The following is a 27,843-nucleotide window of genomic DNA, read 5'->3' as shown; positions in this document are numbered from 1 at the left end:
ATGTAATCTGAGAATGACAGAGCTCATCTTCTGACCCAAAGTCAGTTTGGGTGCTGACTATATCAATATAGGCAGTGATGTGAAGAAATCTCTTCCGAACACATCGCAGAGCAGCTCCAAAAATATTTTGTAAGCTGCCCACTTTCAGTAGACTCAGGCAGGCCTAAAGTACATCTATATTTTGCCTTCTGCTCCTGCTTTCCAGATCAATGACCCTCATCATTAACTTCAAATTAATGTTAGTTAGACTGGAGCTTACATCTTCTAATTCTTTAACACGCTCACTCAATTTGTTTGAGTTGAGGTCAATAGATGACAACCACTCACCTCCTGAACAAATCTGTTCAAGGTTGACTTCAATCTGGTCCAAGCCATTTTTAAATTCATTTTTAAATTCTTCCGTCAACGATTATTTAAGCTGCACCATTAACTCCATGATGGTCTCTGTAGTTAAGCTTGTTGTCATTTCTTCTTTTCCCATGTTTTAGTAGCTGTTATAGACATTTTAAAGCAATTTTTGGTGAGAGAGGCTGATAATGAAACATACAGATAGATCACTTTGGTTGTAAAAAAAAAAAGGAAGTTAAAAGTGAAGGAAAAATGTAAAGTTTTAAGCAGGAGCGAGTAACACCCACTGTTACTTCCTCTCACAGCCAAGCAGAAATCTGGAATGCTAGTTCCCATGAAATACTTTGCAGTGCCTTGAGGATGTTGAATGCACGTTATAAATGCAGATTGCAAGGTGGAAAGGGTATTGAGTCATGGAATCTTAAACATAGAAGAAGTACATTCATTGTTAATGTTCAGACTCCTTGAAAATTATCATATTAATCTCATTCTTTAAAATGTTCTCACCTTGGTTTTCACCCAATTTCATCCAATGTCCTTTCACAAATATTTCAGGCTGCGCATTCCAGATAATAGTGAATAGCAGCAAAAATAAATATTCCACCAATCTCTGGCATTACTGTTAATTATTTTAAATTTTCTTTTTTTAAATATTACATTTAGACATACAGCACAGTAGCAGGTTCTTCTGGCCCATGAGCCGATGTGGCCCAAATACTCCAATTAATCTACAACCTCTGTATGTTTTGAAGGGTGGGAGGAAACCAGAGGAAACCCACACATACAGGGGGAGAACATACAGATGCCTTACACCCATCGCTGGATTCGAACCCGAGTCGCTGGCACTGTAACAGCATTGTGCTAACTGCCACAGTAACCATGCCACCCTAATTTTTAATTAGTTTTTTGAAATCTGGGTGCAGCTGGCAAGGTCAAATTTTTTGACCTGTCCCTAACTACCCTTGAACCACTGCAGACTCGAGGAGAAGGCACTCCTCGGTGATTTGTGTGGGGATTTCCTGAATTTTGACACAGTGACATTGAAGGAGTAGCAATACATTGTGAGGTCAGGATGGTGCATGATATGAAGTGTGGAACCTGCAAGGGGCGGTGTGTGGTGAATCTCCCCTCTGGCGAGCCGTGCTGTACTAACATTGGCTGTGCATTATCTCGAATGTTAAGGACACTCCCCTTGGGTATAACTGTGTATGCACCTATTGTCTTTCATTGCTGCAGCTCCAGGACGCATTTCCTTGGTGCTTCTTTTTATCAGTGGGAGTACTTTTCGCCTTACACGCTTTAGCAAAGTGGCCGAGTTTCCCACAATAGCTGCAGGAAGCAAATTGAGCCAGGCACTTCTGTCTGGGGTGCCAGCTCTTATCACAGAAGTAGCATTTTTCAGGAGTTTGCCTTTTTCTTTCCTTCGGGGTTCCAGCACTCCTGGGTGTTTCCTTTTCGGTTTCTAGCATTTCACCGGACCGCATGGCATTTTTCAGTGTTTTGGCTAGAGTGAAGGGCTCCGTCTCCAGCAGCCTCTGTCGGATGTAACTGGAGTCAATCCTGTTGACTAAAGCATCCAGCTTCAAAACATTGCAGTGTTGTTGCAGATTGACTGCCCTGACATCACATTCATTTGCCAGTGAGTCGAGGGCCAGTGCATAGGCAGCATCACTTTCCCCGGGTTTCTGGCATCTAGTCAGCAACTGGTGTCGAGCAAGCACCACATTCCGTGGCGCAGCATAGTAAACAGTCAGTCATTCCCGGGCTAGAGCCAGAATGGTAGCTCCTTGAGTTACGGCGAAAGGGACCTCACCCACCAGAGAGTTCCGATGGCCTCATCGACCATGTTGTTTTGAGCCATGTAGTAATTGAAACAAGCAATCCAGTGGTTGAAAATTTCTCTGGCCCTCGGGGCAGACTGGCCGATTATCAGCCGCTCTGGCTTGAGGGCTGCACCCATTTCTGCTCGTAAAATTGAAGTGCCAGTTGATGAAGTGGACAAAGATGATGGGGTCAAACAATAATCATGGCTTTTATTAGCAGAAACTCATGGTACAATAATGAAAGACAATAGGTGCAGACACAGTTATACCCAAGGGGAGTGCCCTTAACAGTAGAGATAATGCACAGCCAATGTTAGTACAGCAAGGCTCGCCAGAGGGGAGACAGGCAGCTTGGCAGACCTTCACCACTCAGTGTTCCTAGGTGCTTATGGCCTTATTATTCTTTCTGGTTGGGATCGCCTGGATAGAGGGGAAGTTGGACTAGCGTGGATGAGTAATTACATGCAGGTCTGATTTTGAAAATTCATTATTGAACATTATAATAGATCAAACTATTACTAGAATAACAAGGAACTGCAGCAAGCTGCCATGCAGAAGGACTTAGAAGTGTTGGTGCATAAATCACAAAAGTTTAGTTTGCAGGTGTAGCATGCTATCAGGAAGATAAAATAGCGTTCATTGCGAGAGGGATTTGTTTAGGAGCAGGGAGTCATACTGTAACTGTATAGGGTACTGGTGAGGCTGCATCTGAAGTACTGTGTGCAGTTCTGGTCTCCTTAATTGAGGAAGGATGTCCTGGCGTTGGAGGTGGTTCACCAGATTGATTCCAGAGATGCAGGGGTTAACCTAAGAGGAGAGATTGAATCGTCTGGGACCCTATAACTACAATTCAGAAAAATGAAAGGGTATCTTATAGAAACATATAAAATTATGAAAGGAATAGATAAGACATAGGTAAGCTTTTACCACAGGTAGGTGAGATGAGAACTAGGGGACATAGACTCAAGGCCCAGGGTAGCAGATTTAGGATGGAGGTGAGGAGGAACTGCTTTCCCAGAGGGTGATGAATCTGTGGAATTATCTGCCTATTAAAAGCAGTGGGACTATCTCAATAAACTTATTTAAAACAAGATTGAATGGATTGGGGAATTAAGGGATATGGAGTAAAGGCAAGTAGATGGAGATGACCCTATCATCAGATCAGCCATTATCACATTAAATGGCAGGGCATGCTTGACGGGCCGGATGGCCAACGTGAAAACCACAAAGTATCCTATGTAGTGCAGCAGCCTGACCCTTTTTAATGCATGTATACAATCACGTGGAGGATCTCTGTGGCATTTATAGGGGACAGGAAGGAATTGCTCACATTGTGGGTCAGAACTCTTCATCAAACAAGATCTATTCTCCCCACAGGTGCAGCTTGGACCCATTGAGTTCCTCCAGAGGATTGATTGTTTGCTCCAGATTCCAGCATTTGAAATCTCTTGTAGATAAGCCAACAATAAGAAATGCATTTGAATAATTTTTCCAGTACATCTTTCCTCCACTCCCTTCAAAGGCTTGATATCAGTCCTTAACAATCTGACTGAGAACAGACTCTGTCAGATTTTTAACCTCCACCTTTTAGTTTCTGAACTTCCATTCACATTTCCTCTCCAGCCCTCTTCTATGACTGTGACTATGTCTCTTTAGCTCGGTATGACAGCAACACCATCTACAAATTCGCTGATGATACCATGATAGTCGGTGTATAAAAAATGTATAGAAGAGGGAGACTGAAAAAGTGGCTGAATGGTGCACCAACTACTTCGCACTCAGTATCACCAAAACCAAGGAGCTGATTGTTAACTTCAGGAAGGGAAAACCAGAGGTGTTTGATCCCAGTGGTCATTGGGGAATCAGAGGTGGAGAGGGTGAGCTAATTAAATCCCTGGGAATCACTATCTTAGAGGATCTTCCCTGGACCCAACATACTAATCTCATTGTGAAGAAAGCACATCAGCGCCTATTTCCTCAGGAGTTTGCAGAAGTTCGGTATTGCATTGGAAACCTTAGCAAATTTCTACAGATATGTGGTGGAAGGTGTGCTGACCTGCTGCATCATAGTCTGATATGGGAACACTAATACCCATGAGTGGAAAGCCCTGCAAAAGGTAATGGACACAGCCCAGGACATCACAGGCAAAACCCTCCCCACTGTTGAGAACATCTACAGGGAACGCTGTTGTTGGAGAGCAGCAATCATCAAGGACCCACACCACCCAGCACATGCTTTATTCTCCCTGCTGCCATCAGGAAAGAGGTATAGGGGCCACAAGTCTCACACCACACGGTTCAGGAACAGCAGCTACCCCTCCACCATCAGACTCCTAAACAATCAGAGACTCATTTAAAGACTTTTAGTTTGGCACTTTATTGATTTTTATCTCTCTATATTACAATCAGTTTGTTTACATTTCTTTATTTGTTTATACGTGTACGTTGAATACATCTTCTTTGCCCTATCAATAAGTGGTAAATTTGCCTCATCTGCTGGAAAAGGAATGTGATGTTATGTATATACTCTGACAGTAAAATCTGCTAGTCAGCCCTTTAGAACTCTCTGTCCAGATTTTGAGTCATTGATAATCATTGGAATTATACCATTTGTCAAAATCAAAGCCATTAATATGGATCAAAGAAACACTGATTGTAGTGGGTCCATTGTGTGTTTCCCTGCAGTCTAAAAACACTGATTGTAGTGAAGAAGCACTGATTGTAGTGAAGAAGCACTGATTGTAGTGAAGAAGCACTGATGTAGTGAAGAAGCACTGATGTAGTGAAGAAGCACTGATGTAGTGAAGAAGCACTGATTGTAGTGAAGAAGCACTGATTGTAGTGAAGAAGCACTGATTGTAGTGAAGAAGCACTGATTGTAGTGAAGAAGCACTGATTGCAGTGAAGAAGCACTGACTGCAGTGAAGAAGCACTGACTGTAGTGAAGAAGCACTGATTGCAGTGAAGAAGCACTGATTGCAGTGAAGAAGCACTGATTGCAGTGAAGAAACACTGATTGTAGTGAAGAAGCACTGATTGTAGTGAAGAAGCACTGATTGTAGTGAAGAAGCACTGATTGCAGTGAAGAAGCACTGATTGTAGTGAAGAAGCACTGATTGTAGTGAAGAAGCACTGATTGTAGTGAAGAAGCACTGATTGTAGTGAAGAAGCACTGATTGTAGTGAAGAAGCACTGATTGTAGTGAAGAAGCACTGATTGTAGTGAAGAAGCACTGATTGCAGTGAAGAAGCACTGACTGCAGTGAAGAAGCACTGACTGTAGTGAAGAAGCACTGATTGCAGTGAAGAAGCACTGATTGCAGTGAAGAAGCACTGATTGCAGTGAAGAAACACTGATTGAAGTGAAGAAACGCTGATTGCAGTGAAGAAACGCTGATTGCAGTGAAGAAACACTGATTGTGTGGTTCTCTGCCGTCTGATTTAAACTACTATCTGCTTTCTGCATCTTCTTCAATTTCAATTTTGTATCCACTCTTCTATTTTCCCTTTAATATCGCAGACTGCAATTTTGCTAAAAGTCTATTATGTGGCATTTTATCAAATGTAATTTGTAAGTCCATATGCACAACGTCACTTACTGCATTAATTTTGTAGAAGCATTAAATCAAATTTGTCAACACCATTTACTATTGTTGTCCTTTAGCTTCATCTATTAACTCATGTTAGGCAAAGTGAAATTGACATGCTTGTAGTTTATGGAGCTGTGAAGGTCCCCAACCTTCAGATTAGCTTGGCTGTAGGAACCAGGTTTTATGTATCTCTGTGTTGTACACACTCTGTGTTGTACATCATGGTTACGAGAATCTCTTTCATTACTACCTCTATGGGCATGCGCCACTTCTCTTCTGTATGGCAGCCACGAATGTTTACCAGCCTCTTGCAAACATTCCCAGATAAAACCCTGACACTCTTGGGGTAGTATGGTTAAGAATATTATTTATAGCCATTTGGCTGGGCTTCAATCTAGCAGCCAAAGGCTGGTGCTACAAAAACATTCAGTTATTTCTATTTATTTTGACTGGCTTGAAACATTAAGTTTACAGCTAAACATTATTAACAGTCTGATCCACAACATTTGAAGAGGTAAAGCAGCCTGGTTCTTAATTATTGCTGGAAAGATTTTTAATGTGAAGTTATAAACAGGGTCAGAATTTGGATGGGAAGCTGACCTATTCTCTTGCGGTATTTTACAGGGGATCGTCAGTATGTGGTGTTGACAGGTCGAGTCCATCCTGGAGAGAGCAATGCTAGTTGGGTCATGAAGGGAACCCTGGAATTTCTCATCAGTAACAATCCCATTGCTTGCTGCTTAAGGGATACTTACATCTTCAAAATCATTCCAATGCTGAACCCAGATGGAGTTATCAATGGCTGGTGAGCAAAATAATTGAAGAAAAATGTTATAAATGTGTTTAAAATAAAAGTAAAAATGCAATTCTGGAGAAACACAGCAGGTGATAAAGATACATAACCAATGTTTCGGGCCTGAGCCCTTCATCAAGGTATGAACAAAATGGTGAGGGGCAGGGGGAGGAACACAGTCCCATAGGCAGGACGTATAAAGTGGATATGGGAGGGAGGGCACACCAGCAAATGGGGGGGGTCCTCTGTGAATGGAGAGGGAAGGGGGAGGAGAGCTGGAGGAAAGAAGAGATGGGGAAGAGAGGGAGAACAGGGAGTGGGCTAGCAGAAACCAGAGAAGTTGATCGATGTCATCCGATCGGAGAGGGCCCAGATGGAAAATTAGGTGTTGCTCCTCCAATTTACAGGTGGTCTTGGTTTGACTGTGTATGAGGCCATGGACAGACAGGTCAGCGTTGGAATGTGGCTCAGAATTGAAATGGTTGGAAACTGGGAGATTCCTGTCATTGATGTGGACAGAGCCAAAGTGCTCAGTGAAGTGATCTCCCAGTCTGTTTCCAGCCTCTCTGATGTAGAGAAGGTCACAAAGGGAGCACTGGATGCAGTCGATAACTCCCAACAGATTCACGAATGAATGTGTTTATACTGTCTTAGATTCTCTGGAACATTTATGAATGAGAGGCGATGTCATGGAAACAAAATTCTGAGGGTCTTAGTGGAATGGATACTGAGGACTGAAGTCTAAACATGGGGCATAATAGTCTTAGAGTATACTGTCAATAAACTAAAACTGGCATGCAGAAGGATTTATTTGTGAGTCTTTGGAATTCCCTGTCCCAGAGAGCTGTGGATGCTCTCGATGAAAACTTTAAGGAGAAATGTTTGAATGACAGGGTGATCCACAGTCACTGATGGTCAGGCAGAAACGTGGAGTTGAGACCCTTGATCACTGTCTACAATCCAATTGAATGGTAATCAGGTTCAAGGAGTTGAATGGCCCAATGCCATTAATACTGAGACAAAGCTTTTGTTCAATTCTTTTACATATTAAGAACTGCAAAAGATTCACTCTTGTCATTCGACTCAGCGATACAATCGACAATACTAAAGTATTCACGATAGCATGTTCTCACACTATCCTGCATGCTCACATTGTCATGTGGTTAGAATTATGGAGCTCAACAATGTGGTAACAGATTCTTTGGCCCAACACACCCATGCCAAATAAGTTGCCTATCTGAGCTAGTCCCATTTGCATAAGATTGGTCTGTTTCCCTTCAAACCTTTCTTATTTATGTACATGTCCCAGTCTATTTTGTGGCTCTATCACTTCCTCTAGCTGTTGATTCCACATACCTCCATACTCTGTTTAAAAAAAAAAATCCCTGCTACTTGGATCCCCTTTAAACCTACTGTATGCCTTCTAGTTTTACACTCCTCTACCCTGGGGATAAAAGACTGATCAGGGTGGCATTGGTTGGCAGAGCGATTAGTACAATGGCTTTACAGCACCAGGGATTGGGACAGGACCGGGGTTCAAACCCCGAACTATCTGCAAGGAGTTTGTATCTTCTCCCAGTCTCTTTTCCTGAGCAAAGCATCAATATCCTTCATCCCAGGGTTCTTTAATCCTGCCAACCTTGCCCTTCACTCTAATAGCAAGCTGCTGTCCTCAAACTCTCCCTATCTCACATTTTAAAGTTTCCCACTTACAGGACAACTTGCAACCTCTTCCAATCAGTCTTTGGAGATTCCTGTCTCAAGATGTCAAAATTAGTCTTGACCTCATGTTAAACTTGAACTTCTGGACCAGTCCATTTTAAAAACTGATAGAATAGTGGTCTTTCATCCCAAAGTTCTCCCTCACTGACACTTCATCCACTTGCCTAGCTTCATTTCCCAAAAAAAGATCTAGTGTTGTCCCTTCTCGAGAAGGGCCAATAATGTATCGCTTGAGGAAAAATACCTGGACATTTTAAATTTAAATTTAGACATACAGCATGGTAACAGGCCCTTTCAGCTCACGAGCCCGTACCGGCTAGTTACACCCAAGAAACCTACAAACTCCAGTACTTTTGAAACAATGGGAGGAAATGCACACATACACGGGGAGAACATAGAAACTCCTTACAGACAGCACCAGATCAAACCTCAGTCACTTTTGCTGTAATAGCGTTGCGCTAACTCCTATATTAACTATGCCTTGCTTAACAAATTCCACTCCATCCAAGCCCTAAGCACTAGAGCAGTCCAAGACAATATTAGTGAAGTTAAAATCACCAACTATGACAGTCCTATTGTTCTTAGAATTTTCTGCAATCTTTCTACTGGGAGGCCTACAGTACAAACCCATCAAAGCTATCACCCACCCCCTTCAATAGCCAATACACCAGGACATTCCTTGGTTCCACCCATTTCTTCAGTACCAGCACCTGTTGGTATCTTGGCCCATTCCACCCCCTTCTCATTTTACAGTACTCTCTCCACTCTTATTTAGTCTCCTCTCCTCCCCCTCCTGCTCTAACCAATCTTAACCTTTTAGCAATGAGCTCTTGACCTTTTTACTGACAAGCAAATGCCACGCAGACTATTAATCAAATCATTAAAATGATTTTTGCAATCTGTTTACTGCTTTCATTACTTAATCGGATTCAGAAAAATCTCATCTTTTTAACATGCCTGAAAAATTCTGCAAAATGCCATTATGACATTTCCATTTTAATATTAGAACTGTATACAAGACGCTTCTTCCAAATTGTTCACCCAATTGCATGGCGCTTAGAGCTTGCGATGGAGATTCAACATGAGCACTGGATCTCCAGCAGCTTCAGGCAACATCTGAGAAATAGACATTGAGGAAGTTCCCTTGATGTAGGATTAGATATGACAGAGTGCAGTTGGGGAAATCACACGTAACAGCAATTGGTAGAAAACGGAGGGATTTTACCCTTTCTGTGGATTGCATGTATCTCACTTCCTACATGCATTTGTCCATGAAGGAAATTGAAGGCACATTATTCACAGTGGACGAAACAGGACAGAGAAGCAAATTAGTACATTTTAGAAATTTATTTAATTAAGATTGTTGAATTAAAATTGTGCTTTGCTTGTAAAGGAGACTTCTTGTGCCACCAAGGGAGTTTGGTATTTTGAGTTGTGCCAGTGGTCTTGTTTATAATGTGCTTCGATAGCCCCTTTTCCACTGGCTCCTTGTCCCAGGAATTAATTGGGACAGGGTTCAGTGGAAAAAGAAAACTTTCTGAACGCTGGCATCAAATGACGTCATTTCGTGCCAGGGATTAACCACCTTGACCCCTACTCGTATCCCCAGCGTCAGTTGACACCGGTGTGCTGATAAAACCAGTGGAAAAAGGACAGCAGAAAATCACCCATTTTCAGTTGAAGGTTGAACACTGATCCCCAAGGACGAGTTGTGTCCCAGTTAAGGGTGGCCCAGTGGAAATGGCACAAAGGGCCTCCTATCTTGGGACACTGCACAGCCAATTAACTGGGATGCTTATAGATATTGACCTCTGAAGGCTATCCAGGCACAGAGAGACATCGCTCATGAGTGTGACTGGAAGCTCTGTCTCCTCACTGATCTCAGCAGAAGCCCAAAGTCCAGCTGTCCCACCACCGCTCCTCCGCTCTTCTCACCTGGTTTGACAATAGGAAAAAAAAGAAAAGGAAATGATAGTATAATGTAAATAAAGGAGTGGAAATGTGGCATTTGTTTTACATTTTTAAATTGTAAATTTAAATTTTTAAAATTTAGACATGCAGCATGGTAACAGGCATTTCAACCACACCCAATTAACCTACCCCCGCAGAGGAAACCCACGCAAACATGGGAGGAAACATACAAACTCCTTACAGACAGCGCGGGATTTGAACCCACAGTCCCAGTCACTAGCGCTGTAACAGTGCTGCGTTAACCTCTACGCTAACCATGCAGCCCATGTTGTGAAAGAACAAGTTCAAATACTTGCAATAAGGGCAAATACTGCAAATTGGCTGTGGAATGCAAAGCAAATAAAATAATAAATATTTGTCTAAAAATCTAGCTGAGTGATTTTTATTTTGGAAGAGACCATAAGACAGAATTAACCATTCAGCTTATCAAGCCTGCTCCGCCATTCGAATCATGTCTGATTGTTTTTCCTTTCAACCCCATTCTCCTCCCTTCACCCCATAACTTTTGATATCCTAACTAATCAAAAACCTTATCAACCTGCTTTATGCGAGAACTTAGACTCCACAGCCATCTGTGGAAATAAATTTCACAGATTCACCTCCCTCTGGCTGCAGAAACCTCATCTCTTCCTCTCTGAGGCTGTGCCCTCTGGCCCTCAACTCCCAATCCTGGGAACATTTTCTCCACATCTATGCTATCAAATTTAGATATACATCATGGTAACAGGCCCTTCCGGCCCATGATCCTGTGCTGCTCAATTACACCCATTTATCCTACAACCCTCAGTAAGTTTTGAAGGGTGGGAGGAAACTGGAGCCCCTGAGGAAAATCCGTGCAGACACGGGAGAACATACAAACTCCTTACAGACAGCATTGGTTTGGAACCCAAGTCCCAGTCATTGGTGTTATAACAGCGTTCCAACCATGTCACTCTACTCCAACCACGGCACTGTATTGTGAAATACTGTGGGACTTCCAAGACTTTGGAAGAAGGAATATAAAATGCAATTTTTGTTTTGTTATTTCTCTGAAGTCTAATTTTCCAGTGCTTTTGAGCTTTCCATGTTCTCAGCTTTTCAGTGATGCATTGACACCTCCACCCCATCTCCCCTCTCCACCTCCAGTTTTCTGCAGGCCTATCACACAGTACACTGTAGAAATGGAACACATCATCGTTAAATAAGCAGAGAATGCTATACCAGAATAGTATTGTAACTGGTTCCAAGAATCCTCACTGAAGACACTTATTAAAGATGTATTTGTAATGTGGAGGCAAAGCTCTTGGGAATTTCAGTTACTGTGCTATTGTCACTTGTGAATGTTTTATTGAGAGAGGATATTAGATGTTTCTCGGTTTCCTCTTTACAGCACAGCTGCAATGTGAAGCATTCCCATGGTGACATTCAATCACTGCAGCATACCCATCAGTAATTAAGAGAAAGCCAACCCGTGCACTGCCTAGCCAGAGTCTAATCATATCATAAATTATATTGATTTCATTAATTGGTGTTTAGTACTGTTCATGTTACCACTGACGTAAAATCATTTCAAGGCGAATGATAGAAATTGAAATGAGATCCCCAACATGATCTTGAGGCTGAAGGGTCCATTTGATTGTACCATACCAGGATTAATTTAAAAGAGATCTCGGGCTTATTGTAAATAGTTAACAGTGATGCATCTATCCCATTGCAGGAAGTAATGTGTGTCCATGTCCTTACCTGTCATTACACAGAGTAGAAAATTGGGTTCCAGGCATATAAATTGTTACACCTCCCTTTAAGAAATATTTTTTATTTAAAAAATTATCAATTAGTTTATCTTTACCCTACAGTTACAAAATATAAGGTGTCTGCAGCCATCTTTACTCTGGATGCCAGAATCCTGCATTTCTGTTTGAAAGGCAAATGTAATAATTGAAATGCATTAATATAGTCATTTCTCCAATCCTGAGCAGCAAGTAACAAAGTTCTTCCAATATGTGGTGACACTTGTGGCTATAGGTCAACAATCACAGAAACTTATTCCATTATAATTTCTAATTTTGTCAAGCCTTTCCCCTTTTTCACAACCTCCTCAGCCACACGACACATGCACTTGGATGGAGCTTTGATTCCACTGATTCAGCATTTCCATCTTTCTTTTCAAATCAGTGCAGTGGGGAAGAAGCTGTCCTTGGGCAGAGTGCTTGTCTTGAGGTCTTTTACCTTTTTTCTGATGGTAGCAGAGTGAAGAGGGCATGGTCTGGGTGGTTGGGGGCCTTTGAGGAAAGATGCTGCTTTTTTAAGACACCGTCTCATGTCGATGTCCTCGATGGAGTGAAGTCTGGTGCCTTTGATGTTGCAGGCCAAGTCAACAACTCCGTAGATTTTCTTGTCCTGAGTGTTGGCACCTTGGTACTAGTCAGTGCTGCAACCAGCCAGAATGCTCTCCGCTGTACACCTGTAGAAGCTTTTGAGAGTCTTCAGTGACAATACCAAATCTTCTCAAACACCTCATAAAGTGTAGCCACTGACGAGCCTTCTTCGCGATTGCGTCAACATGAAGGCTCCAGGACAGATCCTCGGAGATGTTGACACCAAGGAATTTGAACTTTTTGACCCTCTCCGCTACTGAACCCTCAATGGGGACTGGGTGGTGTTCCCCTGACTTCCTCCTAAAGTCCACAAACTTGTCCTTGGTTTAGCTGAAGTCAAGGATCAAATTTTGGGGGGGGGGGGGGTGGGGTTCAGAGACCCAGGGTTTGAAGCTTGTTGACCAGAACTGAGGAAATAATGGTATCGAAGGCCAAACTATAGTCTATGAAGAGCAGCCGCATGTATGAGTTGCTGTTTTTGAGGTGATCCAGAGCTGACTGGAGAACCAGCAATATTGCATCTCCTGTGGAGCAGTTGTGACAATAGTTGAATTGTGATTGGTCCAGATCTTTGCTTAGGTAATTATAGGCCTGTGAGTTTGATGTAAATTAATAGAGAGTTTTCTTAGAGATGGTATATACAATTATTTGGAAAGACAGGGATTGAGTAGTCAACACGGTTTTGTACATGGTAGATCATGTTTAAAAAATCTTAGAGTTTTTCCAAGGAGGTTATGAAGAAGGTTGACAAGGGGAAGGCTGTGGATGTTGTCTATATGGACTTTAGATGGTAGATGGAGTTTAATGCGAATAAATGTGAGCTGCTAAATTTTGGTAGGACTAATCAGCAAAGATCATACGCGTTAAATGATAGATGAGGGGTGCCGTAGTACGAAGTGATTTAGGAATTCTGGTACATAATTCCCTGAAAGTTGAGACACGTGTATATAGGATGGTGAAGAAAGCTTTTGGTGTATTGGCCTTCAAAAATCAGATTAATTAATACAGGAGTTGGTATGTCATGTTGAAGTTGAATAAGGCATTGGTAAGGCCAAATTTGGAACATTGTGTGCAGTTTTAGTCGCCAAAATATAGGAAAGATATTAACAGAATAGAGAGAGTACAGAGGAGATTTACAAGAATGTTGCATGGGTTTCAAGGATCGAGTTACACGGAAAGGTTGAACAGGCAATTCCCTGAATTGTAGAAAATTGAGGGGTGAGTTTATAGAGGTATTTAAAATTCTGAAGGGACAGATAGAGTCAATGTGGACAGGCTTTTTCCATTGAGAATGGGGGAGATTCAAACAACATTGAAGGGGGAAAAGTTTAGGGGAAACATGAGGGGAATTTCTTCACTCAGAGGGTGAAGTGGTCGATGTGGGTTTGATTTTAATGTTTAAGGAAAAGTTGGATAGGTCTATGGATGTCTGAGGTGTGAGGGTCATGGGCCGGGTGTGCGTCAATGGGACCAGGTGGGAGAAGGTATTCGGCATGGTCTAGAAGGGCTGAACTGGCCTGTTTCTGTCCTGTAATTGCTATGCAGTTATATATGGTTATACATGCTAAGTTGTTGAGCTGAACTGCAAGTTAAGTGTAGTCTGCACCCTAAGGAAAGACATTGAATGAGTAGTTGGTTTCTTGGTCATATTTCACAGAAAATTGCTAGATCAGAAGGGCCTAGGGTGACTGAGAGTTTTTAAAGTGAAGGGAGTGCAAGTGTGATGGAGAATGAGGATTGTGTAAATAAAACCATCTAGGGTGTTTTACTTGTGATTTGTAAGTTTACAGAGAAAGGATTTTAAATTGGTATGAAGCTGACCATGGTGCCTTAGAACAGAATGGGGGAGAGATACTTGGTGAAATATAACATTGTAGATGGATTCTATAATTAGGGGGTTTAAAACAGTGAGGGGGAGGAAGGAAGAGGGGCAGCATGGTTATTGTAGATAGCGTCACACTGTTACAGTATCAGTGATCAGGGATCGAATCTGGCACTGTCTGTAAGGAGTTTGTAGATTCTCCCTGTGTCTGCATGGCTTTCCTCCAGACGTAACAGTGTCCTCCCATCCTTCAAAAAACATAGATAGCGCCACACTGTTACAGTATCAGTGATCAGGGTTCGAATATGGCACTGTCTGTAAGGAGTTTGTAGATTCTCCCTGTGTCTGCATGGCTTTCCTCCAGACGTAACAGTGTCCTCCCATCCTTCAAAAAAACATACTGGGGTTGTGGATCAATGTGGTGTAAATGGATGGCACAGGCTCACATACTGGGGTTGTGGATCAATGTGTAAATGGGTGACACAGGCTCATATGACAAAATGGCCTGTTACCATTCTGTATGTCTAAAAAAATGCAGCCTTTGCAAACAGGATTGAGGGACCCATATTATGTGTTGCTCTCAATCTTGAGGATACAGTAAAATCCCCATCATCCAGAATTCAAGCAACCAGCAAAAAAATTGCAGAAAAGAAATAAGTAACAAATACAGAAGTTTGAAATTGGTGACCCGAGTGGTTAGTTCACCAGTCACGCAAAACGTGATCTCAAACAACTGTAAAATTCACCTTTCTGGAACCTACCAATCCCTATAGGTGCCAGATACCAGGGGTTTTACAGTATTATGCACTGGCTTGAAATTATATTAGGGTAAGGAAGGGAGGGGTGGATCCAGTCATTATTCTATGTTACAATCAAAAAGAAAGGAAAGAATAGGTAAGATGTCCTGATGGTTGAACCTAGTGCTGGAAACAAAATGATGGAGCAGGATATCAGGGGTTATAGTTTGCGGATAATGTCTTGTTGATTGTGGCTGAGGTCTGGTTGATGCAGTACTCATGTCTGAGTGATTTTTCTTTGCAAAAAGTTTAATAACACTACACATTTGCTGCAGGAAGAAGCATTGTGATTGGGATATTATCCCTCTGCAGCTGAATGGGATGAAGGTCTGATGGGATAGGATCACTCGAAAAGAGCGATGGGTGAATGCAGATAATGGGAAGGTGGAAAGGCTCAGAGGAAAAGGCAATATTGGTTCAAAAAGAGATGGAAAAAGGTCATAATTGTTGTTTTAGGCAGGTAAGAATAAAACTAAAGCAGGAGAGAGAAAACACACCGGTAGGGGCTGAATAGAAAGCAGAGAAAATGAACCAATGTGCAACCCTAACTGACAAGATCAAACTAGAGAACAGGGTGTTGGAAATGGAGCTGTCAGTGCAGAGGGAAGTTGAGGCAAGAGCCATTGTACCAGGCCAGTTGGAGCTTGAGCGGCTGGGGCGTAAGCGGACTGGAAAAGATGAGTAGATCTGAAAGGAGTACAGTAACTTGAGGCTAAAGCGAACATGAAAGTGTGAGGGGAGCACAGACAGACCCAAAAGTGTGAGGACTACACCAACAGGCCTGAAAGGAGCACAGCAGCTTGGTACCAAATGGATTTGAGCTGGTGAGGAATGTGCCAGCGGATGTGGAAGAGTCTAAGGCAGAGAAGTGTGTCGGCACCATGGGGCACAGAGGACACAACACCCAGATGTTCTCAAACATTGGGAGTGAATTGCAGCCTGTAGGTGTGCTACATAATCCAGTGATGATGTGTATGTCAAGCACTGCATGGCTCATGATGAACAAGAGAGTTTATCCCTCAATCAACTCCACTAAAAGAACATTTTCTGATTATTATCACATTGCTGTTTGTGAAACCTGATGTTGATTGGATGTTATATTTCCTACACTTCAACACTTGGCTGTAAAGTACTTTGAAGTGAACTGTGATTATAAAAGATGGCCTTTCACCATCTTCATCAGACGATCGTTACTTCTCTTGCGATACAAATGCCCTGCACATGTATTGTTTGTATGTGTGTTATGTCTGGTGGCGTGTCTGCGTGTTTTGCACTGAGGACGCTGTTTCATTGGATTGTACTTGTGCAATCAGGTGACAATAAACTTGACACTTCAGCTTCTGCATCAGTTTATCCAGCTGCTAACTGAAATCTTTATCTCTAAAGGCTGCAGTTCAGTAATTGGTCACATGATGGCAGCAAGAATCAGTTATTCTTTTCCCCAAATTGTTCATTAACAAAACATTTACTGTTTTTGTGAAAGAATCCTGCCATAATGACTGTGTCTTAATGATGATCGCTGAGGGGTTAATTCTGGTAGTAGCTGCTCGAGTTGGTTGGAATTAGGAATCATTCTCTTGACTTGTGGTGGATGAGCATCAATGTAGAGACCTGTGAAAGAACAAGTTTAACGAATATGCTTAACAAATGGTTAATGAGTTGCGTGAGAAAATAGTTGCCTTCTAATATGGTGAGAATGTAATTGGCTTCTAACATGACCTTCCCTGTGCTGTTATGAGATAGTAACTAAACATCACAAAGAGTGTTGTAGAAGCAAAAGTAATTAAACCAAGAGTAAGGACACCCTGACATTTCCCAGCCGCTTTCAGGCACCACAAGGGAACATGTTATTGTATAAACAGGGAGCGCCAGATGTGTGAAACTTATGTGAAACTTGTAGGGTCTCACGCAGACCCCTGCCCAAAGGTGTATAAAAGTGAATAATCTGTAGGCTTTGAGTGGGGAGCAGTAGAGAACGAGTTACTAAACTTTTTCTTTGTACTCTTCACTCCTGCTAGTGTTATTAGGTTGAAAAAAGAAACTCGAATTCTGTCTTGCAGAAGGTAAAAGCCATTTGGAAGTGAACACTTCTTTAAAAGTTGTGTTGTTGAGGCAGTGATGAAGACCATGACCCATAAGCTGACCCTGGTGAGATCATACGTACATGTCAGGATTGGTTCATGTCATGCATATGTTCTTATAAACCATTCACCAGCATCATGTACACACAGGGATCTTTTCCCCAGGGTGAAAATGTCACCCACAAGAGCATGTGTTTAAGATGATTCAGATTTCAGATTTATTGTCAGAGTACATCCCTGACATCACATACAACCCTGAGATCCTTTTTCCTATGGGCAAGGTAGAATTACCACATATTGGTAGTGCAAAAACAAAATCTGTACTCAACGTACACATGAAACAAATAAAGAACTGTAAACTCACTAACTGTGCAATACAAAGAGGAAAAAAAATAATAAATCAAAAAATCCTGATTGAGTTTGTTGTTCAGGAGTCTGATGTTGGAGGGATAGCAGTTGTTCCTGAACCTGGTGGTGTGAGTGCAGATGGGGGTGCAGGAGACAAGAGATGGGGGAACAATTTGTTATTTTACAGAGTGGTGGGTGTCTGGAACAGACTGCCAGAGGTATCAGTGAAAACACGCATGACAATAGCATTCATGAAGGTTATAGGTGGATACATGATTAAGAGGGACATTTATCACATGCAAGCAGCAAAGATTTAGTTTAATTTAGACATCATGTTCAGCACAGAAACAATGAGCCATAGGGCATGCTCCATGCATGTTCTCTCAGCTTTGAATTGGGTTGTGTTGAGCCCAGCACTGCATCCAGGCTGGGAGAATGTTGCCCTGTCTCCATGAAAATTTTGCTTCGTGAACACTTTTGGGTGTATTTTATAGATTTTTGAGCTGCTCATCCTGCAAACCACCTTAAAACTTTCCTATCACGTACCTTTTTTTAATATATAACTTATTTTTGTGATTTCCCGTCATATTTTAAGCCTAATTCAAGCATACAAAGCCATGAAAAGCTGCATGTCATTGAAAGTTCTTTTTCTGCATTTGCACTCGGATTCTTCCCTGCTGATCTGGGTCCAGTCAGTGACGAACATGGTGAAAGGTTTCACCGGGACATTGTGACCATGGAAAAGCAGTATCAGGGCAACTGGAATCCATCAATGCTGGCCGACTATCGTTGGACACTGACACGAGAGGCATCAAATGCTACGTACAAATGAAAATCAGCGGCAAAACATTTTTAGGTTGAACTCACACAATGTGTCAGCGTCATTATATATGATTAAACAGGATAAGTTCAATAAAAGTTAATTTTATGTTTCTGCAACTTCCTATCTGAAATTATCGTTATGTTTAGCTTGAAGTTGTCCATAATTCCCAATTTTATTTTGGGAAGCAAACCTTCTGGGAAAAAAATATTGTCCAGTGTTCCCAAATATACTTAGGTGAAGCATCTCTGTTTTTCTCTGATTTTATTGTGAATGACTCTAGACTGGGCCAGGTTAGGTGTGGATAAGCTCATAAATGCTGAGATTGGGTTCTGATTAGTCATGGTTCAAGGGTTAGCATTAACTTCAACCTGCAGCGCTCTCTATGTTGATACCACAGAGGGAGAAGAAGCCCCTGAACTCTAACTCTATCCCTACCCAAAGATTCGAGTATTTCCTGTCGGAGATCATCATTGCTTTGTGTGGTATGAATATTCGTTGCCACATTAGGAGAAGCCTGAATTTCATCCAGTACTTGACAAGCATGGGTAAGTTCTGTGTCAGAATATTTGCAACTGAAACTGAGTTCATTTCTGATCTTATTGTTCAGCAAGTAGACAGTATATTCTCCTTGACATCCATTTAACTCGCGCTCCCTGGTGGCACACATGGTCAGAGTTTTCTTGTTGCCAAGGGCAGGCTGCTCTTGAAAATTTGGTTTACAGTTAATGTTTGGAGCAAACACTGGATGAGATCTGGAGCTGACTTGTCCTGGAACTTGAAGGTAGGGGAAATATTAGATTGATGTGGAGTGGGTTTACACAGGTCAGCGCATAACATTGTGCTCAGGAAGGCATAATTAGCGTAGCAGTTAGTGCCACGCTGTTACAACAGGGGTGACTGGAGTTCAAATTCGGTGCTGTCTGTCAGGAGTGTATATGTTCTCCCCGTGTTTGTGTGGGTTTCCTCTGGGGGCTCCGTTTCCTCCCACCCTTCAAAATGTATGTGGGTTGTAGGCTAATTGGGTGTAATTGGGCAGTACAGGCTCATGGGCCAGAAGGGCCTGCTACCATGCTGTATGTCTACATTTTTAGAAAGTGTTCTGTTTTCTACTGATGGGGAGGGTACTGCTTCTTGACAGCACTGCTGGAAGCTCTTTCCATCACTACATTGAAGATGGTGAGTGAGCCAGTTTGGGTGGTAATTAGCTGGATTGGAATTTGTGGTCTGTACATTCCTGGGGAATTTTTCTCAATGTTGGGTAGATTCTACATCTATAAGTTAAAATGGAACACCTTGGCTCAAGATCTGCTGCAGGTGGAGTGTTTGCCATGTGGCATCCAATTTCTGACATTCAGAAACAAATTGGCTGAAGTGTTTCCTCTGTGATGCTGGTCTCAAGGATTCCAAACTGGAACTTTCTCGCCGTATTTCTGGTTGTAAACACGATCGCCTTCTGCTTTCAACCAACGAGGTTGTACATGTAGTTGCCTCCTTTAATTTGTTGATTCAACGTTCACGACCACTCATAGCTGTCTGCAGCTCTGATGCTATTTGTTTGCAGTGGATCACTGAAGTCTTGATCACCTTTTCTTGTCAGTGCTTCACAAGGATTGGTGCTGTTCCTGGTATCTCTCCTGAGCTCCACCATTGATCCAAGGTCGGCCCTCGGATGTCCTGGCAATGTCTGAGAGAGACGGGATCGATGGTGAATGAGTCCAATGTTGCTCCTGGATGCCCAGATTTGAGCTGGCAGGTTCCTTTCACCTGGCAAGGTGGTAACAGGTAGCAGAGCTGGTGGAGTGCCTTCCTCCCAGTGGCAGAGACCTTGGCTTGATCCTGTCTGCATGGGGTTTGCATGTTCTTCCTATAAATCCCAAAGATGGGTTAACCAGCCCTAGTGTAAGATAGAGTCTGGGCGTAGTTGATGAGGTGTGAAGAGAACTTTTTAAAAGGTGATTAATGTAGGAAGAGTACATGTGTGGTTGATGGTCAGCAGTGAATGGCCTGCTACATGCTGTACTTCATGGTCCCCATAGAATAAGATGAAGAGGTCTTCTACAAAGACTGAACGTTTGCCATTCCTACCTTTACTGCTAAGGATACATTGGTGAGAATGTCTGCTGTGAGTTCAGGCTACCAGGTAAATCCTTTCCTTGCTGCTTTAGTTTATTAATTGTATTCCCCAGGGGTTTTTATCAGGGGTTTGTGTCACTCGGCCTGAGCTGTGGATTGCAAGTTCAGTGCCACAACTGCCACGTTACCATAACATTCAAAAATACAAAATTGGTTTTGACTGTCTCTCACTACTGCAGCATTTCCCTCTCACCTTCAAGCACAGTTATCATGAGATCGCTTTTCACCTTTGATTGGAATTGGATCATTGTTTTAAGATCCTCCTGCAAATTCTTCTCCAAGTAACTGTGGAACATGAGATAATCTTTAACTGTTACTTAGAAATATGTGGCTTGTAATAAGCTGCTCAACTGCTTAACAGTTGGACTTTGTATATTCTAATTAAAAAGCAAACCAGGATTTGTGCCAGATCGCTAACCTTCCCAGAGCAGAGATGTGAGTTTAGCTCCATAACTAATGTAACTGAATTTTAACTGCCAAAAACAAAACATATACAGGATTACAAGATACCTTTATTGTCATGTAATAGTACAGAACATGTAATATTACATTAAATTGGCTTCACCCTGCTGTAAGGCAAAGAATTGCCATTAGTGTTGCCCAGCGCCCCTTATAGAACAAGAGAGAGAAGCAAAAGAGAGTCCCTTCAGTAACCCGAGTGTCCGTGGATTTGCCTCCAGCGCCCCCGCAGCCTCTGCAACCACACAACTCCCTATTTGCTCCATTGTAAACGCGAGCTCCAAATTCAAATCTCCAATGCAATCAGGAAGCCTTCAGCGCCCAAGGCACTGGGATCCTTTCTTGCCCTCAGCACCCTCTCGAATCTCTGTTTGGATACCAGGTTCCCATGAGCCTGCCTCCAGCAGCCCGCAGCCCGTGCAGATCGCCTGACTGCAAGTAGCCCAAAACCTGTGAAGGCCCCTCAGCTGCTGATCCCCACGCTGGTCCGCAGTCATGACCAGCATCTCATAGCGTCTGTTCCTTTGCTTCTCCTGTCTGTCTGTGTGTGTCGGGGGGGGGGGGAGGGGTGGTTTCTTCCTGTTTCTGGTGCCCTGTCTGCTGCTCCCCTGGAGTGTGCAACCCCTTGTGGCTGCTGCCGATCATAGACAGTGCCATCTTGGGCCCAGAATTACAGGATTTTATTGACACTCACGGCTTCTTTAACAGGCCTTTAAAGCCTGTTCGTAGTTGCTGGTATTAGGTGTGTGCAATTGAACCCTTTGGAGAAGTGCCTTGTCTCTGTGCTCCCTGATCAACACTCTGCCATTTTTTTCATTCAAGAGCATGCTTCTGATGTTATTTTGATCCAACATTTGGCAGGAAACTGATAGGGTGGATTGGTTTACTATTGCTCTGAGGTTAATTAAGGTGGATCAGGGCTCATTAATGTTTGTTGTTATGTATTCACTTTCAGGATCTGGGCATTACCAGCAAAGCCATTATTATTTGGCAATGAGCTGCCTTGCTGAACAGCTATAATCCTTCAGATGGAAGTCCTGCCACAGTGTTGTTGAGCAGGGGCATTAAAACCAGTGATGAAGGGATGATGATATACTTCCAAGTCAGGTCGATGCTCGCCCTTGGACGAAAGGCTGCTTAACGGTAGATTCCTGGGTCTGGGAGGTGTTGTCAGAGTGGCCTGCAGGATACACAGAATTAGAAGGTACAATAGAAGTCCGAAAATCCGGACTACTCAGGGATTGGGTGAATCTGTACTTTTGGATTTTCCAGATTCTCAGACAGTGCTTCTAAAATCCAAATTTAAGGAGGGAAAAATTAGTTCAGCACAGACTAGAAGGGCTAAAGGGATCTGCTTCTGTGCTGTAATGTTCTATGAATAAAGAAGAGATGAACGGGTAAATTTTGATAGTTTCTTCATTAGCAAATGCTTCATTTATCAAAATGAGCAGTTTTAAACAAAGAAATAAAGTCAGCACTTGACAAAAAGCGTGGTTGCTTGTTGCCGCAGTGCATCTGTGGCACTTACACACACACACACACGCAGTTCACAAAAAAACCACTTAATTTAAAAAAAATTGAGTGTGTTTGAAAAAAATCTGGATTCTTAGGTGATCCAGATTTATGGCATCCAGATATTTGGACTTCTACCATATTGACCCTCTCCACTGCCAATGTAGTCAATTGAGTACAGATCTATTTGGGTACCTTGTTGTGATACTTGATCAAGGACACTTGCTCTCGTGTCCTCTTTGGAGTGCAATGAAATCCAAAACTAGGCATTGATGAGTTGGTTATTGTTGGTAAGAGCCACTTGATATCACAATCAATAATAACTTCTATCAGTTTGCAGTTGATTGAGAGTAGACTGATTGGCTGGGTAATTAGCAGGATTGGATTTGTTCTATTTTTTGTGAACACAATGTAACCAGGAAATTTTCCACATCACTCGATAGGTTCCAGTCTTGTAACTGCTTGGCTGGAGCACTGCTCTTTAGTGCTACAGCTTGGATGATGCCTGGCCATGCAGCCTTTACTGTATTCAGTGTTCTCAGCCATTTCTTGCTATCTCCTGCAGTGAGTCAGATTGGCTGGAAATTGCTTCTATGATGGTGAAGTCTTTTCAGTTCATCGGGCTGATCAAGCTGCCTTTTTTTTAAGACATGCGGCATGGTAACAGGCCCTTCCAATCCACGAGTCCATGCCACCTAATTGCTCCCATTAACCAACAACCCCTGGCAGTTTTGAATGGTGGGAGGAGACCTGAGCAACCGGAGGAAACCCACACAGACATTGAGAGAAAGTGCAAGCTCCTTACAGACAGCACCAGATTAGAACTTGGGACATTGATGCTGTAACAGTGTTATTCTAACTGCTACACTCTGATTGTTTCAGCTTTTACTTTAGCATGTGCTAGGTTAGCCATTGAGAGTTGAGTTGTTCAGGAGTGTTGATGTTCCCACTTTCCACCATGATGTAGAAATCTGCCAGGGTTTCTGATGTCACAGCAAACCTCCGCAAACTCATGAGGAAGTAGAGGCACTGATGTGCTTTCTTCACAAACCCTTTTATGTGTTGGGTCCAGGAAAGATCGTCTGATATAAGTGACTCTCAAAAACTTAAATTATTGGGGGAGAGGGTTAATGGAAATTGGAGGGTGATGTTAATTGTGACTGGTTGGAGAATGCCAAGTCAGAATGCCACCACTGTCCACAATGCCTCCAGTCTTGGTATCATCTGCAAACTTTTTGATCCAATTTATGACATTATCATCAAGATCATTGATATAGATGATAAACAACAATGGTCCCAGCACCGATCCCTGATTCACACCACTAGTCACTGGCCTCCAGACTGAGAAGCAACCATCCACCACTACTCTCTGACTTCTTCTGTCCAGCTATTGTTGAATCTAGTCCACTACTTCAACATGAAAACATAGTGTCTGAATCTACCTGGTTAACTTCCCATGTGGGACCTTGTCAAAGGTCTTACAAAATTCCATGTAGATAACATTCACAGACAATCTTTCCTTCATGAACTTTCCTGGTAACTTACTGAAAAAACTCTATAATTGTACATGGATTGATCTACTGCACACAAAGCTATGTTGACTGTCCTTAATCAGTTCCTAGCTATCCAAATACTTGTATATCCAATCTCTTAGAACACCTTCCAAAAATCTGGCTCACCAGTCTAAAATTTCCAGGGTTACTTATGGATCCTTTTTTAAACTAAGGAACAATATGAACTACCCTCCAATCCTTTGGCACTACACCTGTGGCGAAGGATATTTTAAATATTTCAGCAAGAGCCCCTACAATTTTTACACTAGCCTCCCTCAAAGTGTGATGAATATCTTGTCAGGCCCTGGGGATTTATCCAGCCTTATTTGCTTTAAAGCAGCAAGCACTTTCTCCTCTTTAATCTATATGGGTTTCATGATCTCACTGCTTGCTTTTCTTACTTCCCATGGCTCTGTGCCCCTTTCCTGAGTGAACACTAATGAAAAAAAACATAAGATCTCCTCAATTTCTTTTGGCTCCGTACAAAGCTGACCACTCTGATCTTCAAGGGGACTAATTTTGGCCTTTACTATCCTTTTGTTCTTAATATACCTGTTGGAACCCTTAGGATTTTCTTTCACATTGTCAGCCAAACAACCTCTTGTCTTCTTTCAACCTTCCCTGTTTCTTGAGGTTTTTCTTGCATTTTTAAACTCCTCAAATGCCATCCTTGTCCGAAAACAACTTATCCCATCCACGCCTTCTCAATCCTGTCTCATTTCTCCACCTATTACCTTTGGTACCTTGCTCCTCCCCCTTTACCTTTTTAATTCGTCGCCTGCTGACACTTTTCCATACCTTGATGAAGGCCTCAAGCCTTAAACATTGGTTTATGTATTTTTATCTTTGCTGCATAATGGACCCTGTTTGACCTGCTGAGTTTCTCCAGCCTCGTGTTTTTCTTCAACCATGGTACCTACAGACTTTTGTAATTTTTTTAGTTTGTTTTAAGTTTATTCCTTATACCAAAGCAGTTTATTCCATGTACCAAAAATAAATGGCGGCAGTGCTGGGGTTGCTGTAACAGCAGCTCTGCCGCTGGTTGGACTCACGGAGAGACAGGAGCAAAGTCTCAGCGCTTCCCTGTGGGGCTCAACTACCCAGTCTTAATGTATTTGGCTCTGTACAGGCTTTAAATGGCCTGTTAAAGGAGCTGACGTTGGTTTATCTTTAAAAACTATAATTGGCGGTGGCCTCGAGTGGTTGCAGACTCCAGGCAAGTGGAGGATGGGTGTAGAGCACCAGAAAACAGGGAGACCACTCTCTGTTTGAGAAGGAGAAGCAGAGGAGATGGCCCATGACTGTTCTTCCACAGCCTCACAAGATTCCAGTTTAGTTTAAACTGTCGTCAACCTGAACCCAGATCCAAACCTCTGACCCGATTAGGAAGCCTTCAGCGACCAGAGCCCTTTGGGAGCCCTTCTTGCCCTCAGCATCAGCTCGAATCCCAGTTCCAATGCCAGGTTCACATGAGGCGGTCTCTAGCAGCCCGCAGCCTGGTGTGTGTGCCTCGCCTGCAAGTCGAAAACAGTTTTCTGTCTGCGTGTGTCCTTCAGCTGAAAAATGTGTACGTGAAGTACATGGCCACGTTGATCCTTTTGACTGGTGTGTGTGTGTGTGAATGGCTGAATCGCCTCCTTTATTGTCTGTTCCTCTAACTTTTTCAAACACTTTTGGAGAACCAGCAGTATTTCAAAGCTATGAACATAAGGTGTCGTGGGAGGACGAGATTGGAATAGGGTTGATAGGAGGGAGGGAGAGCTCATGCAGAGCGACCATATTTGGAGATGTCACATGTAATAATCCTCCTAGATATCACAGTGGTTTTGTGGAGTTTGAGCAGTCCATGTTAAGTGTAACAAGGGAAGATTCAAGAGCCTGAAAGCCATTGGAAAGAAACTGTTCTTGAACCTTCTGCCCAAAGGTAGCCGTGAGAAAAGGTTGTGACCAAGGTGATGGGGGTCACTTATGATGTTGGCTGTGGTCTTGAGGCAGCGCCTCACATCGATGCGTTCAATGAATGGGAGGTCTGATCCTGTGATTGTCCTGGCTATGTTTGCTATCTTCTGGAGACTTCTGCATTCCTGGGCATTCAAATGACCAGACCAGGCGGAGATGCAATCAGACAGGATACTTTCCAAGGTGCCCCTGTAAAAGTTTGATAGAATACTCAGTGATATGCCACATCCCCTCAGAATCCTTAGGAGAAGTGCTGGTGTGTCTTCTTCACTGTCATCCATGCTGCAGGATTCCTTCAGGATGTATGCACTCTAGATTTTATCTGTGGCAGATGGTCGCAAGGGAAGAACTCAATTAAAATTGCTTTATTAATTTTGTTTTAAACTTCTAATTATCAATTTAAATTAGTTTGAACAGTAGAAATAATTTAATTCGAAAGTCAGATTTCATTAAATTGAATTTGAATGAAACATTTTGTTTGGCACGATGTTGGCTTCTAATTTTTCTGAACAGAAAGCCATCTGTCCATCTGTTTTCATAAAAGTTATAAATATATATTTTACAGGAAAGAAAATCATTTCAGATTTGATGAAATAATCAGATAAGGGAGGCACAGTTAGTGCAACGCTGTTGCAGTGCCAGTGACAGGACAGGGGTTCAAACCCCACACGCCCTGTAAAGAGTTTGTATATCTCCCCGTGTCTGCGTGAGTTTCCTCCAGGGGCTCCAGTTTCCTCCCACCCTTCAAAACCTGCTGGCGGTTGTAGACAATTGGGTGGCACAGACTTGTGGGCCAAAAGGGCGTGTTACCGTGCTGGATGTCTAAAACATGTAGATGGCGTGCACTTTAGTTTGAGACAGACACTAGTGTTCTGTTCCAATTACATAATCGTAGGAAATGAACCAAGGATGGGGGCTGAAGCAGTGGAGGCATTTGGGAGGCTCTTGGACAGGAACATGGATGAAAATAAAGGGTTGCAGGGAAGGGAGGGTTTAGCTTTTTTTTTAGTAGGAATATATTGGTTGGCACAACATCAAGGCCGAAATGCCTGTACTGTGCTGTAAAGTTCTATATATTGGAATCAGTGAACAGTAGATCAAGACCAGAGGATACAAAAACTTGGTGCTTCACTTCTTGTGGTTCATGAGAAGCATTTGCAATTCCCCCAAGATAATCATTCCCCAGATGTCAATCGGCTGAACACCAGCAGAATTAAGATGAATGACACAACTGAATCAAGTGTTGACTTGGTTTGATTGTGGATTGATTACCCATAATGTTTGCACTCTTGATATGTATTTGTTTTCTCACCTTTGGGTGGCCATTTAATCTTGGAGATTTTGGGCATTACTGACTGGTTCGTGTCACTGATCTATCAGGGGAAACCCCATGCTTTTTTAAACCATACATTCTCCAAAGACATTGTCTAGGAGTGCATCAAATCAAGCTGTTCTGTATAGTGCTAGAATCCATTGACTGCAGGAACACCAGTCCGTGATCAGAGTGATGTTCTTTACAATTGAAATATACCGTGGAAGTGAAATTCCAAGCCATGTCTTCAATTTTCTGAGACTGTTAGACCATTACCTCTTTGTGAAAGTCTTTCATCATTTGAAATGCTTTGCAATCTTTAAAATTTACTTAATTCTTTTATGTTTAAATGCTGGGAGAAACTCAGCAAGTCACACAGCTTTCTTTGGAGCCTGAGATATCCTACCTTAATGAACGGCTCAGTCCTGAAATGTTGATTAT

At 42.5% G+C, this 27,843-nt stretch overlaps 1 protein-coding gene across 11 annotated transcripts in view; it reads left to right on the top strand.

Annotated features, from left to right (window-relative positions):
- LOC138749973 (cytosolic carboxypeptidase 4) overlaps window positions 1–27,843 on the top strand; it is a 257,666-nt gene that overhangs the window by 146,990 nt on the left and 82,833 nt on the right. For 10 of the 11 annotated variants that reach the window (XR_011348981.1, XM_069912088.1, XM_069912087.1 and 7 more), the window contains one exon: window positions 6,385–6,565. Coding sequence is in view for 10 of the 11 variants with exons in the window: in XM_069912088.1 (XP_069768189.1) it covers window positions 6,385–6,565 (181 nt within the window). In the remaining variant the exon portion in view is untranslated. Of the gene's footprint in view, window positions 1–6,384; window positions 6,566–22,021; window positions 22,254–27,843 lie in introns of those variants that run through there. The other variant, XM_069912093.1, reaches the window with a different exon arrangement.

Source organism: Narcine bancroftii, chromosome 14 (genome assembly GCF_036971445.1).
Source record: "Narcine bancroftii isolate sNarBan1 chromosome 14, sNarBan1.hap1, whole genome shotgun sequence".
Classification (NCBI taxonomy): domain Eukaryota; kingdom Metazoa; phylum Chordata; class Chondrichthyes; order Torpediniformes; family Narcinidae; genus Narcine; species Narcine bancroftii.
This window is presented reverse-complemented; position numbering and strand designations above follow the sequence as displayed.